General features: G+C 40.5%; 1 protein-coding gene across 1 annotated transcript; it reads left to right on the top strand.

Annotated features, from left to right (window-relative positions):
• Positions 1-491: 491 nt before the first annotated feature.
• cacng7b (calcium channel, voltage-dependent, gamma subunit 7b) lies at positions 492-14,148 on the top strand. Its single transcript, XM_030748952.1, has 6 exons — positions 492-693; positions 4,792-4,987; positions 5,338-5,424; positions 6,346-6,486; positions 8,898-9,043; positions 10,991-14,148. The coding sequence occupies exons 2-6, from the start codon at positions 4,792-4,794 to the stop codon at positions 11,444-11,446; spliced, it is 1,026 nt and encodes a 341-aa protein (XP_030604812.1). The 5' UTR covers positions 492-693; the 3' UTR covers positions 11,447-14,148.
• Positions 14,149-14,769: the final 621 nt, after the last annotated feature.

Here is a 14,769-nt window from a genome sequence, read left to right on the forward strand (position 1 = left end):
TTCATTATGCGAATAAAATATTGAGCGTGTTCTAAGATTACAAGGTTTACAATAGACATTATTTATTCCTTTAATTTAAAAGTAATTTATACAAACTTTATGTGTGGAAGCTTCTGCGGCGGTTGCTGGAGTCAAAGTGTTTTTAAGGATGATTGGCTAGTTGATAGTAAGGAGTATAAATTCAAAACTATAAAATAATTTCAAAATGACAAAAAATAAATAAAATGATAAAGAAACAATAAAACCCCAAAAGGCAGATGTAAAAGTGTTTATGAGCATTAATATACTACACTTGATACAGTAAAATGCGATATTGCGGTTTGACATCACTCCCCCATCTCTCTCACTCACTCTCTCACTCTCTCTCTCTCTCTCACTCTCTCTCTCGCCAACACTTTTACCCCCCTGCTCCCGCTACAGTATGTCTCTTTGGTAGCCAAAGTAGCTTCCTGAACCGATCCACCGCAGTGCCTGGGACAGACTGAGTGAAAGAGAGAGTGAGGAATTTAGAGGATGGGTAAGGGGGCTTAGGGGAAACACAGAGAGGAGAGAGAGAGAGAGTAAGAGGCAAAGGGGAGGAAAAAAAAAGGAGAGAGGGAAGAGAGAGACGGAGAGAAGAGACCAAAATCCACCAAGCCACCCTGGTGTGAGGTTTCTTGGCTACTGACGTGTGCGCACGACTCTCATGGCACGGTGAGTATTTTCCCCTCTTTGAATACCTGCAGTTATGCGTCTTTTGATAGTAATTGTAATAATGACGCCCTGTTTTGTTCTTTTCTTTTCTTTTCTGTTTTTACCGGACTTAAAAGGTTCATGCATATGTGCGGTGGTAGCTGTGAAAAGAGCTGAAATTCATAACGCGTCCTCAAGTCGTGTTAGCGTAAAGATAGCCGCTCGTGCTCCTTTGAGAGCGCACGGGGGGGAGGGGGGGTGTTCTTACCTGACAATTAAGTCGTTGAGCAGCTCTATTTATTTACTCATTCCAGTTTTTCAACGTGAGTCGCTCACATGTTCCCTGCTCTGTGTTTATCATCTCAAAACTCCGCGTGTGAGTGCGTGTGACAGCAGGGGAGGGGATGGGGGAGTCCTAAACAAACCCGTATAGATGCGCATATAACTGCCACGCTCAGTACTAGGGTGTCATTTTGCGTACGTGTATTTATCTGAAAATATAGTGTCAGTGCTTACCTCTCCGCTTTGCACCGTGAAAAATGGTGCGAGTGGTTTTTAGGAGTGTGGCTGCGCAGGAATCATGAGCAAACCACGCCACTGAGTCATGATATCTACGTTTAGTTCTCATGAAGTCTTTTATTTCCTAATGAGTGGTTTCATTGATTTCTCGAAGGCTGACAACCAGCCCACACTGGCTGTTTAGCACACCTTTTAATTCGGGGTACGCGCACTCCCGTCGTGCGCGTCCATGTCGAGTACTCCTTCCATTTTTTGGGCCAAGGTCTTCTCCTGTGTTAACCTATATCTTCTCCATATATTCGCGCTGTGCCTGTCTTTAAAAAAAAAAAGAAAGAAAGAAACTACAGACATAATTCACCCCCATCTTTTCTTCTTTCTGCTGCTTTTTGAGCTTGGTTGTTTCTTTTACATCCTCTCCCCTTTTTCCATCACTGCCTCTTTCTCTTGGTGTCTCTTTCCTGAGAGGCTTAGAGGAGATGTCAGTCTGTAGATTGTGACAGATTGGAGTGAATTAAACCTTTTGTCCCCCTTGTGGCTCCCATCTAACCAATTCAATTGGCTCATTACTTTCTGGATGAAGGAGCTGAGGGGGCTGTGTCAGAGAACTAAAATGGGATTGTTATCACAAATCTAACAGGGAAACTGATTTTTTTTTCTTTCTTTTTAACTCAAACCCAATCCCAAGTCTGAGGTTATTTCTTCAAAAGCTACAACAGCCCTTTAGAAGACTTTCTGGCACAATAAATCAGTGCTTTTCATTTTTAATCCAAATCTCTTATGAACCTGCAGGTTGCATTTTTGTTGTTGGATTTAAGTGTGTTTCTATGACTGTATGCATGTGCTGTCCATAGGGTGCTGTCCATAGTGCTGAACAAGTCTGGGAGAGCCACTCAGGCACATCAACTCATTTGTGCAGTGTTGCAACTCCATTTGATTCACACTCATAGGTGTGATCGTTCCTTCCTGAGACCACTCCTCCTCATCTTTATATCTCATCCATCTGTGCTTTCAATCATGCTATGTCATTTTAGTGAGTTGTTTTTCATTTCACTGTGACCCTGCCTTGAACTCTTTGGCTCAAACTGGTTCAGACTCTTGTGCACCAGCTGACTGTTAGCAGTAGGAGCTGAAATTGGCCTGCCATATGATTTAGACTCCCTGGTTAAAGAAGGAAAGTTAAGAACAAGGCAGCAGGAAAATCATGTGCAGCTTAAGCTCATGGAGATCTTCAACTGTTCCCGTGTCTCAGATGACAGTGCCAATTTGCATCCTTCCTTTCGTATATCTTGTAAGTTTTCCTTTCAATCTCCGTGGCTTTCCATCTTTTATATATTTGTCTGGCTGGACTTTTTGCGGTCATGGTTCCTCACTTCTGTCTGCCCCATTAGTAACTCACTCCTTATTTCATTTGCTTCTTTCAGCCTCTCAGATGCCCAAACTTGTCATTTCTCAGACTGTTTCTCTAATGTGTACCCTCTACCATCACCCGGCTCTGTTCTTACACATCATTATTGTGCCTAGCGCACAAAAGAAGCTCTATTCATCCCTGCTGCTGCATAGAAACTGAGGGAACTTCTATAGCGGTCACATCTCCCACAATGGGTGTCCAGATAAGATGAGACCAGGCTTAATCTTTAAGAGTTTGTTCCCCAGTAGACTGCTTTTTTTTTTTTTTTGTAACTAGACTTTTCAAAGACTCAAAGGTTTGTCACACAGAGAAAGAGCGGAATAATAACGTGGTTCTCATGTTTTAGTCATTATTTGACATTAAAGTTTCTGTTGTCACAGCTGTCAAAGGCCTGTGATAAATGGTCCATGGTGTTAAATTAATTTGTGACCCTTTTTAAAGTTATTATTTTTACGCAAATGTCGCGTTGTATGTTAAATAGATGTGAATAATTAATCTGCAGTTTCTGTGCAAAAATGGAGGTCAAGATTTACAGGGAATGATGCAAGAAACTGGAGATTTTTATTAATGAGTGTGAAACAGTGTACCGTGAGTTCAAATAAAGCAGCAGTGATATGCTCAAATACACATTTTTCAACCCTTAAAGCAGCTGTGTTACATCAGCCAAAGAACATGGATGATTCCACTCTGGTTTGCTACTGTAGAAACAAGAGGGCGAAGCTTGAGTTGTTCCATGATCACTGAAATTAGATGGTGTAAGGGTGAACAAACACTCCTGATGTGGTTAAAAATCAAATCTGCTCTGACACTAAGGGTTGTAATTTAATGTACTGACTTAATTCTACCTCTATTCCACAGTTTTGATGAACACAGCACAGAATAATGATGTTTCATTGGTAAGCACTGGGACACTACAATAGTTTTTAGTGGTTTATTGCTGTATACAGTATTTATTTAATGCTTTTATTACTTTCAGCTTAATAGCTGCACACACTACAAGAATATGAAAGTCACAGCTTCTGTGCACACATTAAAAATTGTCCAGCTGCTGATAAATACCTCTTATTACTGGCAGATTTCCAGTTTCTAAGCAACTTCAAATGATGCCAGTAGGACCTAATTAGGTGTCTAAACCTAGAGAAACCTTTTTTCTTTTCTTTTTTTTAAGAAAACCAATTAAAAATGTTTAGAGTGTATGATCATACATGGCGAAAAGTGTCTGCAGGTGAGTCACACGCTATACAGCTCCAACAACCTCTGTTAATAAGGTAAGGGAAAAACCCAGGGTGAAAACAGTTTGGCAGGCACTCACTTCTGCTCGTTAGACTCATTAGGCATGTTGTGCAGTGTAATAACTGAAAGCTTCTCTTTCTTCTCTTCCCTCTTCCCCTATCTGAATTTAAAGAGATTTTTAGTAAGAAAAGCAAGGGAGGCAAATATAAGATTTTGAAAAGCAAATGGAACATCAGCCAAACGTCCTCCAGTGAAATTTCACCTTTGCAAACGCTGCACTGAATACAAATCAAAGCAGAATATTCTGCTCTGGAAGACTGGAGGGTATGAAGAGAAATGACAGGTCATCTTCATTACTATAATGAGCCTCCCAGTGTAACCAATAATATACAACAAACAAAACAGTAAGCATCAACCCACTCTTTGTGTCCCGTGTAGTCGATTACTTATTAAGCTGATGAAACTGAACAAGTTTCCAAATTAAGCAAAGGCTGGTGACTGAAAAGCCACAAGCAAACACACACAGGCACAGAGACTCTTAAATCTCTACAGACAGTGGGCTCATTGGATTTTCAGAGAAGTCTTTCCCAGCCAACCAGAGCTAAGTCACGGAAAGACCATGTGTGAGTCACATAAGACCTTACCTCTCCTTCCTGTGTATCTATTGCTCAGTTTCTTTTAAGTCCTTTCCTAATTTTATTTGTGAAGTCATCATCTGTTTTGTTGGCTCCTCTCTAACCTTTAACGGGATTGGTTGCCAGTGAATGTGTCACTAACTCATCTTTAGCAATAACAAGGCAGGACAGGAGGATAGCCTGTAGCTGATTGTCCCATGTGTGCGTGTCACATGTCTGTCTCGGAGTTTCCTGTCTCTAATGACCTTCTCTTCGTGACCCTTTCCATATCTACCTATGTTTTTGTCTGCGGTTTTGATGTGCTTCCCTCATCCTGCCCTCCAGATGAGTACGTGCAGCAGTCGTGCGTTGACCATCCTGTCCACAGTGTTTGGAGCCTGTGGACTGCTGCTGGTGGGGGTGGCCGTGTCCACAGACTACTGGCTTATAATGGTGGAGGGAATCATCCTACAGCAGAACCAGAGCCAGGAGGTGAAGATGGCACTGCATTCGGGCCTCTGGAGAGTTTGCTTTGTGGCTGGTAGGGAGATACAGCACTTGCATATATACAAAGAATGACTGAATTCATATTTGTATAATGTTACAAACTTGCCCAAATGATGCTAGTACATTTTTTTGTGCATCACAGTGACAAACATGCAGAAAGAGATAGAAGAGACAAGCAGAGCGAGAGAGCAGGAAGGAGAGAAAAGATAGATAGCGAGCTTCTGGCCTTCGGAATCATAGCTGTCACAAAACATGATCATTACCTGTGAGAAGGACTGCAGAGACCCACATGCTCTTTTGGTTTTGTTGTGTTTCTTCATGCATCACTGACTTTGATCCTGAAAGCAAACCCCAACATTTTCCACCTTCTGTGTTTTCTCACAGGATCAGAAAACGGGAGATGTGTTGCGTCAGAGTACTTCACCGAACCCGATATAGAGATCACCACTGAAAACACAGCGAACATCCTGAGTGAGTAAAGCACAGCAGAGGGATTACACTTCATCTAATGTATGAGAGTCTGCAGCTGTGTCCCCCTGCTGACCAGTTGTGGGTACTGTTTTTTGAGTATAATATTAGAACTGCAACAATTCATCAGTGTTAAAATTCATCAGCAATTCTGTTACTTGGTAAGTTTGAGTAAAAGATATCCAAAGATGTTGAGTTTAGCATTATAAGCGATCCAGTGATCAAAGGATTTATTACTGATCTATTTAAATTTTAAGGACTTTGCATGCAGTAAAACACATTATGGCTTAAATCTGACATTTTCAGGCAATAGTGAAAATTCAGTTTTTGCATTTGCAGGAGAGTACCAATAAATTAATACAATCAGTGATTTAACTCCATAATCATGTTATGTTACTAACATGATTATAGCTAGTAATCATATCATAGCTATGTTACTATTTTCTGTTATCACATCCTAACAGCATTTTTACATTCCAATTCTGTATATCTCCATTGTGTGAAGTAATTTATTTATATCTTGTGAAAAGCAGGCCACTTCCTAAATGGGAAAGAAATAGGAAGAAAGCTACAAGGAATCTGAGGGGGAAAAAATAATTCCAGTTTTCTCCAAGTGGAAGAGTTTGTGTTTCATAAGTCCTATAGGACTTATAGAACTTGACTCATGAAGATGGCTCACCTTTTTGCATTTTTGTAATGCAACATGATGTTTATTTGATTCATACTTAATTCCTGTAATTAAGTTTCAGGAGGAAATTATAAAAGAGCCACTTTCCTAAGTAAATTATAGTATTAAACAGAAGTCTTGTGAGACACACAAAAAATATAAAGATTTAAAGCCATTTTTCTTTATTTTATATAATTTAGATATCTTAAGGTCTGCCAACATCAGCAGTTTAACACTGTGACCTATCCTTCCTCCAGAGATGGTGCGTACAGCCACACCCTTCCCGATGGTGTCGCTGCTCTTTGTCTTCACTGCCTTCGTCATCAGTAACATCGGACACATCCGACCTCAGCGCACCATCCTGGCCTTTGTGTCCGGCATCTTTTTCATCCTCTCAGGTGGGATCCATTACTCATGTCCTGCTGTTACTGCTCCCTCACTCTGTGATTGATTACAGCAGCCTGGTGTGTCCTGTGTCACACGTGCAGACACTCCATCACGGCTCTATTTTTGGTCTGTGATACAGGTGTGGAAACTGTCAATAGAAAAGGTCACAGGGCTTGTTTGTAATATTCCCACGGGGTTTTTCATTTGACTTTGCCTTATATGAACTTGATTATTAGGGGTAGTTCATCCTTCATAATTTAACGGCATATTAAAAAAGAAAAAAGTGCAAAAAAACCTTTGGATTTCTCTTAAGCAGGTTTTTCAGCTGGATTTTCTGTATTAGTGCAGTCAGCCTTCTTGAACAGCAGATGGCTGTAATGTTCCCATTTCTGGTGCTCAGGCTGACTTGTCAGTGGCCAAACTGGAGCTCATGTTCTCTGACGGTTGTTTCTCCTGACATGCTACTTTGAGGAGGAAGCAGCACTGCAGACTTCAAAGGAGCATCACACACAGTCTGATAGGATGGCTTTGACATACCATTGCAGGGACTTGGTAATAAAGAGTATACAGGATAATAAATGTTATATAATGGAGGTTACATAATGTTTACAGCCTTTGCTGGAGTGTCACAGTGTTTTACTTTATGCCTTATTTCGATAATAGGGTGATAATAAGGGGCAAGTGTAGCAAATTGCTTACATACTTTGCTGCACTAAGCCTTTCTGTGCCTTCCTCCTGCCTTCCCTACTACACCCCCACCCCCCCACCCCCCTCAGCCCTCTCTCCCCACTCTCACTCCCTCTCCTTCCTCCTATTCCTTTCCTCATTCAAAGGATATTATTTCTGAGTCATTGTTGCTGCAGTGGTGTATGTGAAAGGATATTCCACTGGCATCCCTGACGCAGTAGTCTGGTAAATCCTGTAGTTTGTATTGGCAGGCTGGGTGCAATGACACCCGGTTCTGGTTAATATAACAGAATTCAGTACAGGAAATAAAAAAAAACAGCATGGGGCCACAGATGTTTAATCTTGGTTAGAGGCTCTCCCTCTCTCTCTCTCTTTCCCCATCTCTTTTTGTTTATCTCTTCCTCCAACAAACACACCACAGACAAGCTGCATATGCACGCGTTCTTGCACCATTTACCTTCATATTTGTTTCCCCTTTGTCTCACACTTTTTCTTTGCCTCCCTCTCGCTGTGAACATGCCTGTGTGGTTCTCTGGATTTTCAGGCATTAACTTAGATAAAGATGTACTTCTGCTGCAGGATTGACAGCAGCATGGTTTCTGCATTTCCCACGCTTTTCAAATTTAAGTCAACAACAAAACCAGGCCACTCATGTAGAGGGCATAACCACTTGACAGCTCTGTGGTGCACTTGAACGTTGGATGAAATATTCATATTCACTGCTTACAGCATGCAGCTGTCTTTGAATATTGATTCTTTGATGTTGGCCATATGTTGCATCTCATAAACGTTGCATATCCAAAGTAATGTGGAGAGCGAGTAAGTGTTCCTTTAACATACTAAAGTTTTCACAGCATGCTGCATTAGTTCGGACTACAAGACTTTTAAAAAACTTCCAGAACCGTGTGACACCTGAATTATGTTATTCCAACCATCCGTTTTCTTAACCACTTATCCGAATCAGGATCCAGGATCCAAGCTCCAGAGGCTGGAGCTTATCCCAGCTGTCACAGGACACACTGGGGTACACCAGTCTGTCTTAGTGAATTATGTTATCTATTAATATAATGAGAAAATCTTGTGATGAACAAAAAGCTGTCTACTTAAATATATGTCACCATGTTCATTCAGAACGTATGCTATATTGGCAAAAGTATTCATTCACTCATCCAAATCATTGAATTCAGGTGTTCCAATCACTTCCATGGCCACAGGTGTATAAAACCAAGCACCTAGGCATGCAGACTGCTTCTACAAACATTTGACAAAGAATGGGTCGCTCTCAGGAGCTCCGTGAATTCCAGTGTGGTACTGTGATAGGATGCCACCTGTGCAACAAGTCCAGTCATGAAATTTCCTAATTTCGCTACTAAATATTCCACAGTCAACTGTTAGTGGTATTATAACAACGTGGAAGTGACTGGGAATGACAGCAACTCAGCAACAAAGGGTAGGCCACGTAAAATGACAGAGCGAGGTTTTGTGAAGCCTTCTTAAAAAAAACTGATATGAAACTTCTTGTCTGTCATTATGACTCTCTCTCTCTCTCTGGTGTCGCTCCCATTTCTTTATCAGTGTAAGTATTTTGAAAGCTAATTATCCAGTGTGTGATCGCTCCACATCTTTCTCTCTCACTCTCCACACACTGGTACAGCTGTCTGGATCACTTTATAATGGCTTCTCTGCTCTCTCTTGCATGTGACTTTCTTTGTCATTGTTAATGTGCTGTGTGCAGGCCTCAGTCTGGTGGTGGGGCTGGTGCTCTACATCTCCAGTATTAATGACGAGGTGATGAACCGTCCCAGGGAGCCTGAGCAGTTCTTCAATTACCACTATGGCTGGTCCTTTGCCTTCGCTGCCTCCTCCTTCTTACTCAAAGAGGTCAGTCGGGGCTCTGCGTGTGCTAGTTAGAAAATATGGGAAAGAGAGAGAGAACATCTATTTGTTAAAGTGAAAGCATTTTGTCATTCAGACATAGGACACTTTTACAGTATTGTTCCTCACTGCTTCCTTCAAACATTCCCACTGGATCAGGGGCATATCCAGATTCCCATTCCCAAGTTAAGTGTCTGCATTAGTGTGCAAATACAATGATATGATGCTGTAGTAATAATGTACTGAAAGCATTTGTGTTTAAAAAAAAATATATATATAAAATACATAGTTTTTACAGTTTAAAGTTTAAGCCTGACATCTCCAAACCCCAACAATTACCAGTTATCCTATATGTTAGTAATAAATGTCATCCATATATGTTGTGTAGCCTGGCTGTGCTGGGGTTAGCTCTGTCAGCCTCACAGCAAGAAAGGTGTTTGAAAGTTTGAATCTCCTGGTTGGTTGAGGACTCCCTGTGTGGAGTTTGCATGCCTGCATGGGCTTCCTCTAGGTACTACCGTCCAAAGACATGTATGTCAGGTTAACTGTTGATTCTAAATTGCTTGCATAAAGCAGATAAAGTGATTAAAGTGCATAGAAAAAGCACTGTATAAACCTGGTTAAATGTGACTTGTAGTCTAAAGTGCTAAATGCCAGTCCATTTCCAATCCTCTACCTTTATTGTTCTCTTTAGGAACTGCACTGGAGAAAATTGCACGTGAAATGAAAAATCTGCAATTGCATGTTAAACTATCATCCAGCCTCAAAGCTGAATGTCTTCAAAGCAAATTTTCAACACGATCCTTATTTTTGATAGACATTGCTTTTTTCTTCGTTCTTCATAACGCCTGTGCCATTTCTTTAAAAAAACAACAACAACAAAAACACAATTCCCTACACTAATCAATCAATGCAATCAATATTTGCAATACTGGAAAAGATTTGCTGCCCTTTTGGCAACAAAAATTGCCAGTATCAACCCCATCATTGCTTACTAAGAGCAATATCTCTGCTGCAGCTGAGAGAGAGCTGTGCACCACCACTGGCACGTAGACTCCAAGAGAAAGACCTCTCTTGTGAATTTGGAATAGTAAAAATGCATCATTGACAAATGTCCTTGTAGTATTCTACATTAAAAATGTACAAAATGTAATGCTGTTTAGAGCATTTTTTTTAGAGAGCTGAGTAACTCACAATGTAACATGCGAGACGTGAAATCGTAATCTTGTGCCTGCCCCTGTAATGTGACTGGATGTAGTTTAAACTTGTGCTGCTGAAATATTGACAAAACAGTTTTAAGAAAAAGTGACCGTGCGGTCATAGAGAAATGAAGCTGACACTGCAAAATAAGATTAATGGAAAAGAGAGGTGTCTGACAGGGGCTGTTGTGTGTGTGCTTGAGTGTCTGTTTGCACACAGTTTGCATTTTCATTTATATGGTGCAGGTACTGCCTGCTGAGTGTGATGATTTGTATTCTGAAGGTAATGCGAGGTATCAGTGGTTATGATGCAGAACAGCAGGGTTTGTGTGCAGCTGTGCTCATGTGTGAATATATGCGTGGTGAATAGTATGCTCATCTTCACACCACCCTTCCTTCCCTCCTCCTTCCCTCCCCCTCTTGTGGCTGCTGCTTTCCTGTCATCAGTGATCCTGCTCTTAATGCAGTGCTGCGGCCGATTCAGCTAAAACTGTCTCCTCTCATTTTTTTGCTCATCTTCTCTTTTCTCTGGACCCATCTCCTTCTGTTGCCCGTTGTTTTACCTTCAGCTTTAGTTTAAACATTCTTCTTTATGTCCTCTTTAATAGTCCTTTATAATCACATTCAACATTCCTGACCACTTGTTACTGTTTCTTTGAAATTTGATTTTGTCTCTGATCGAAATACGCTGCTCACTGTCACATATAATCTTGCTTCATCTTCAGCTTCTTTCTTATCTCGCTCATCTCTTTAGGGGGCCGGTGTGATGTCAGTCTATCTGTTCATGAAACGTTATGCAGAGGAAGAGATGTACCGCCCCCACCCTGCGCTCTACCACCCCCGCCTGTCCGAAAGCAGCGACTATAGCGGCCAGTTCCTCCAACCAGACTCTTCCTGGCCTCCGCCAAAACGAGGCCGCAGCACCTCTGAGGCCTCCAGCGACATATCCATACAGCTCAACCAGACACCGCCAGCACCACCAAAAAGCAACCTCCAAACGGGGGGCCTGGGCAGCCCGCCCTCCGGTTCTTCTTCTGCAGGGAGCTATCAGATGCCTCCACAGTCTACCGGTTATCCCTCCACACACACCCTGCCCAGGTCACACTCCTCACATCCCCAGGGCCAGGCTCTACCCATGGCCATGCCTCCATCACCCGTACCTCCTCCTCATTATCACACACACGTGCACATGAGCGCTTCCCCCTGTTAGGAATAAGGAGTTTCAGGAAGGAAAATAGAGGAACTGACTCTTCATCATCATGTACATTTATATGTGACGAGAGTAAATGTTGAGCTTGAATCACAGATCATGTCAGAGGAAGTGGAGGGAGGCCAAATAGTTTTTTTTTTGTTTGTTTGTTTTTTTTCAAATGTTAGCTTTTGGAGCCACCGGGATCAAATGCAATTTTGGAGACTGAAGCTTTAACAGAAACTGTGGACTGAGAGAAACAACAAAGAGAAAAGTGTTTCCTAGAAAGACATTAAAGGTTAGGTTGAGTTACCAGTGAGGGAGAGTGAGGCAGGCAGGGCGAGGGGCTGCGGTATAATACAGAGGTACTGCAGTGCTGCAGGAAATTTGTATGCACTTGGAAATGTACAATGCAAAACAATCTTCACAAAGACTGAACGCACATAGTTTTTTTTTTTTTTTACATACATAATCTATGCTAATACACGAGCTATGTACATTTTTACCAAATGGTAAATGTGGATAAATATTCTCTTGTCTTCTCTGAATTTATTACATCATCAATCCAGTTTCACAACTGTCAAAGTAGAATTATAATTATTATTAATTAAAATAGCTATAAAAAATTAAGTAATTCTAAATTGAGAAAACTGTATATGAATGTTGTTAACCTGTGTGAAAAAAAAAAAAAGAAGATGATATGGTGAAATATCATTGGGAGAAATCAACTTATTGTTTTACACATTTGTATAAGATACCAATTTCTAACTTGTTGTACATAACTGCTCACAAGGGCGTCTGTAGTAAATTGTAAATTAAGCTTTGGCACAAATTAAATCAAGGAATGGTCTGACTCATTCTGCTTTGGAGGAAGACTGCAACAGGCGCAACACAATCAACAACATGCCCTCAGGATCCAGCGCATGCTGGTTTGAAGGAGGAACCACCCAACGATGATACAGGGGGCTGATGCCCTCTACTGGCCACTGTCCTGCACTGACCAACCATGGGTCTGGTTCACTACTTTTCATACACTCTTCCTTCTTCCCTGACCTCCACTGTGTGTCTATGGCTGGTGCAGCACAGAGGACAAAGTTACAGTCATGTAAGGAATGTATGAAGGGATGAGACGAGTTTTTCCTGAACTATACAAAAAAAAAAAAAAGATTGACATCAACACTTGAAAGACTGATTCGAAAGATTTTTAAAGCTTTGTAGCTGTAAATATCAATCTGGAAAATTCACACGACTAAGTATTGATTACATTTGTACTTCTTGCTTAAAGAACAGCAGCACTGTTTTTGACATGCAGGTCTTCTGTGACTCTCGCCATTAAAGGGAACATATTTAATTCAGTATTTAACATATTTGGCAGGCATTTGTGACAGCATTAGTGCATCGTTGCCACATGACAAACTAAAAATATAATGTTGATCTCTTTCCATGTGTTGATTAATCTCTGAGTGATCCTTGTGTCTATGAAATGCCGACAAATGCCAATTAAAAGTTTGTTATAATTTTCCATCGCAGTTTCAGATTTTTCAAGACATTCAGCTTGCTCTTGGACGGGAAACATAAAAATCTCACATGGTAGAAAACAGAGAATAATGCAGATTTGTTTCCGTAATGTCTAGCACGATTTATACATTTTAATAGTTGCAGATTACTTTTCTGTTAATAAACTATAAATGAACTAAATCCAGCATCTCTGTTTGGGATGAATTCTTTTGTTCCTAAAGTGCATATGTCACAGCAGGTTCTCCTTCTGTAGGATGTTTTGAGCTGCATGTGGTTATTTTGTGGTGATTATAAAATACAGTGAGGTGCTTTTTCAGATCCTCTAGTGCTTGGGTCAAGTAAAATGATGCAGAGTATCGCAAAACCCAGAGCAAAGCAAGAAGAACCTGCACATCAGAAACATAATTTTTTACTTTATAACAGACATATTTGCTGTTTGTTTTTAATGTGCATCAATCACAGTGATATGTCAATGCGATATATCCCTGTATTGAGAATGAAACCTCCATGACACTTTGTACTGGCTGATTATAAAGATCACTGTGATGGGAAACACACTGATATATCCTCCTGTGCATGAATGGGATAAAAATTACAGCTCCCAGGGGCGAGTATAAAGTGAGATCATTGTTATATCATATTTTGCCTATATGTGTGGTTATAGACTGTACTGTTTTTTGTTTATGGAGTTGTGCACATAAATTGAGATGAAGCCCAGTGTGACTGCAGCTGGTGCTGTTGTAGTTAAGGGGCCAAGTCCCTTGCTCAGGCACACCTCAACAGTAGCTGTTGAAGGATTTCTCCAGTCAGTTAAAGCCTGCTTCACTAACAGACTATGGAGCAGCTGAAAAGAACTTCCCTTTTTAATTCTAAAAACTATTCAATAATAATTTGATATCTCTTACAGTGCTTTAGTTTTCATCTCTGTACCTTACCTCTTTGTTTTTCCTTCTCTACCCCTAGCCTCATGATTCATTTGCTTCATGATTATATAAAAGGGTGTAGCTGTGCTTGCTTCAGCAGAAAACCTGAGTTTCATGCACATAACCATCTTTGTAAAAAAAAAAAAAAAATGCACTGATGCTGTATGAACTGGAGCTATATGATACAGCAGATGTTATGATAAGATCACTGTTTTTAAAAAGTTGACATCAGTCACTCACTTTGCTCTGCTGTACATTAATAAAATTTTTAATATGAATTCATCTCACCCTGTTTGCACCTTTGTTGTTATACATTTATTAATTTCATATCAAGTCTTTTTGCACTAAATAGATAAGAATATAGTACTGTTACTGCATTACTGTAGTAATAGTACTATCAGAGAATGATCAGAGAAAGATATGGAAAAATGTAAGATTTTAACTTCCGCCTGTCTCCAAAAGCAGGAATGTCTGTGCCGAACATCGCCTCTTTGAAATCTGTGACACAGTAAAATAGAAATGCCAGTTTTTGGTCAAGGTCACAAAGAAAGTATGAAAAAGGAGGACATCATGTAGGTGAACTAATAATACTTATAGTGTAACAGTCTGTCTTTTGGTTTATGACCAAATGAGGAAATAAGCCATAACTCATATCAATCTGTAAATAAACCTGTTTATTAATACATGTGCTTCTGCCTTAAATTTTAACCAGGACTAAATGACAATCAAGCACAATATGCAAAATATGTACAGAGATGCAGATGAGGTGTAGAGTGTCTGGTTTAGCATTAGAAAGTCAAACATCCACAGGTCAATAAAACTAGAACAGTGTGTAAACTCTGCTGTGTGAGTATCTGGACTGAGGGTTTTCTGTGTGCGAGTGTCTCTCCTGATGAACGAAGC

Source organism: Archocentrus centrarchus, chromosome 16, assembly GCF_007364275.1.
Source record: "Archocentrus centrarchus isolate MPI-CPG fArcCen1 chromosome 16, fArcCen1, whole genome shotgun sequence".
Lineage (NCBI taxonomy): Eukaryota > Metazoa > Chordata > Actinopteri > Cichliformes > Cichlidae > Archocentrus > Archocentrus centrarchus.

Coding starts and splice junctions, on each gene's coding strand:
- cacng7b (XM_030748952.1), top strand. CDS start 4,792: ATGAGTACGTGCAGCAGTCGTGCGTTGACCATCCTGTCCACAGTGTTT. Junction 6,487..8,897: donor CATCTTTTTCATCCTCTCAG/GTGGGATCCATT, acceptor TGCTGTGTGCAG/GCCTCAGTCTGGTGGTGGGG. Junction 9,044..10,990: donor CCTCCTTCTTACTCAAAGAG/GTCAGTCGGGGC, acceptor TCATCTCTTTAG/GGGGCCGGTGTGATGTCAGT.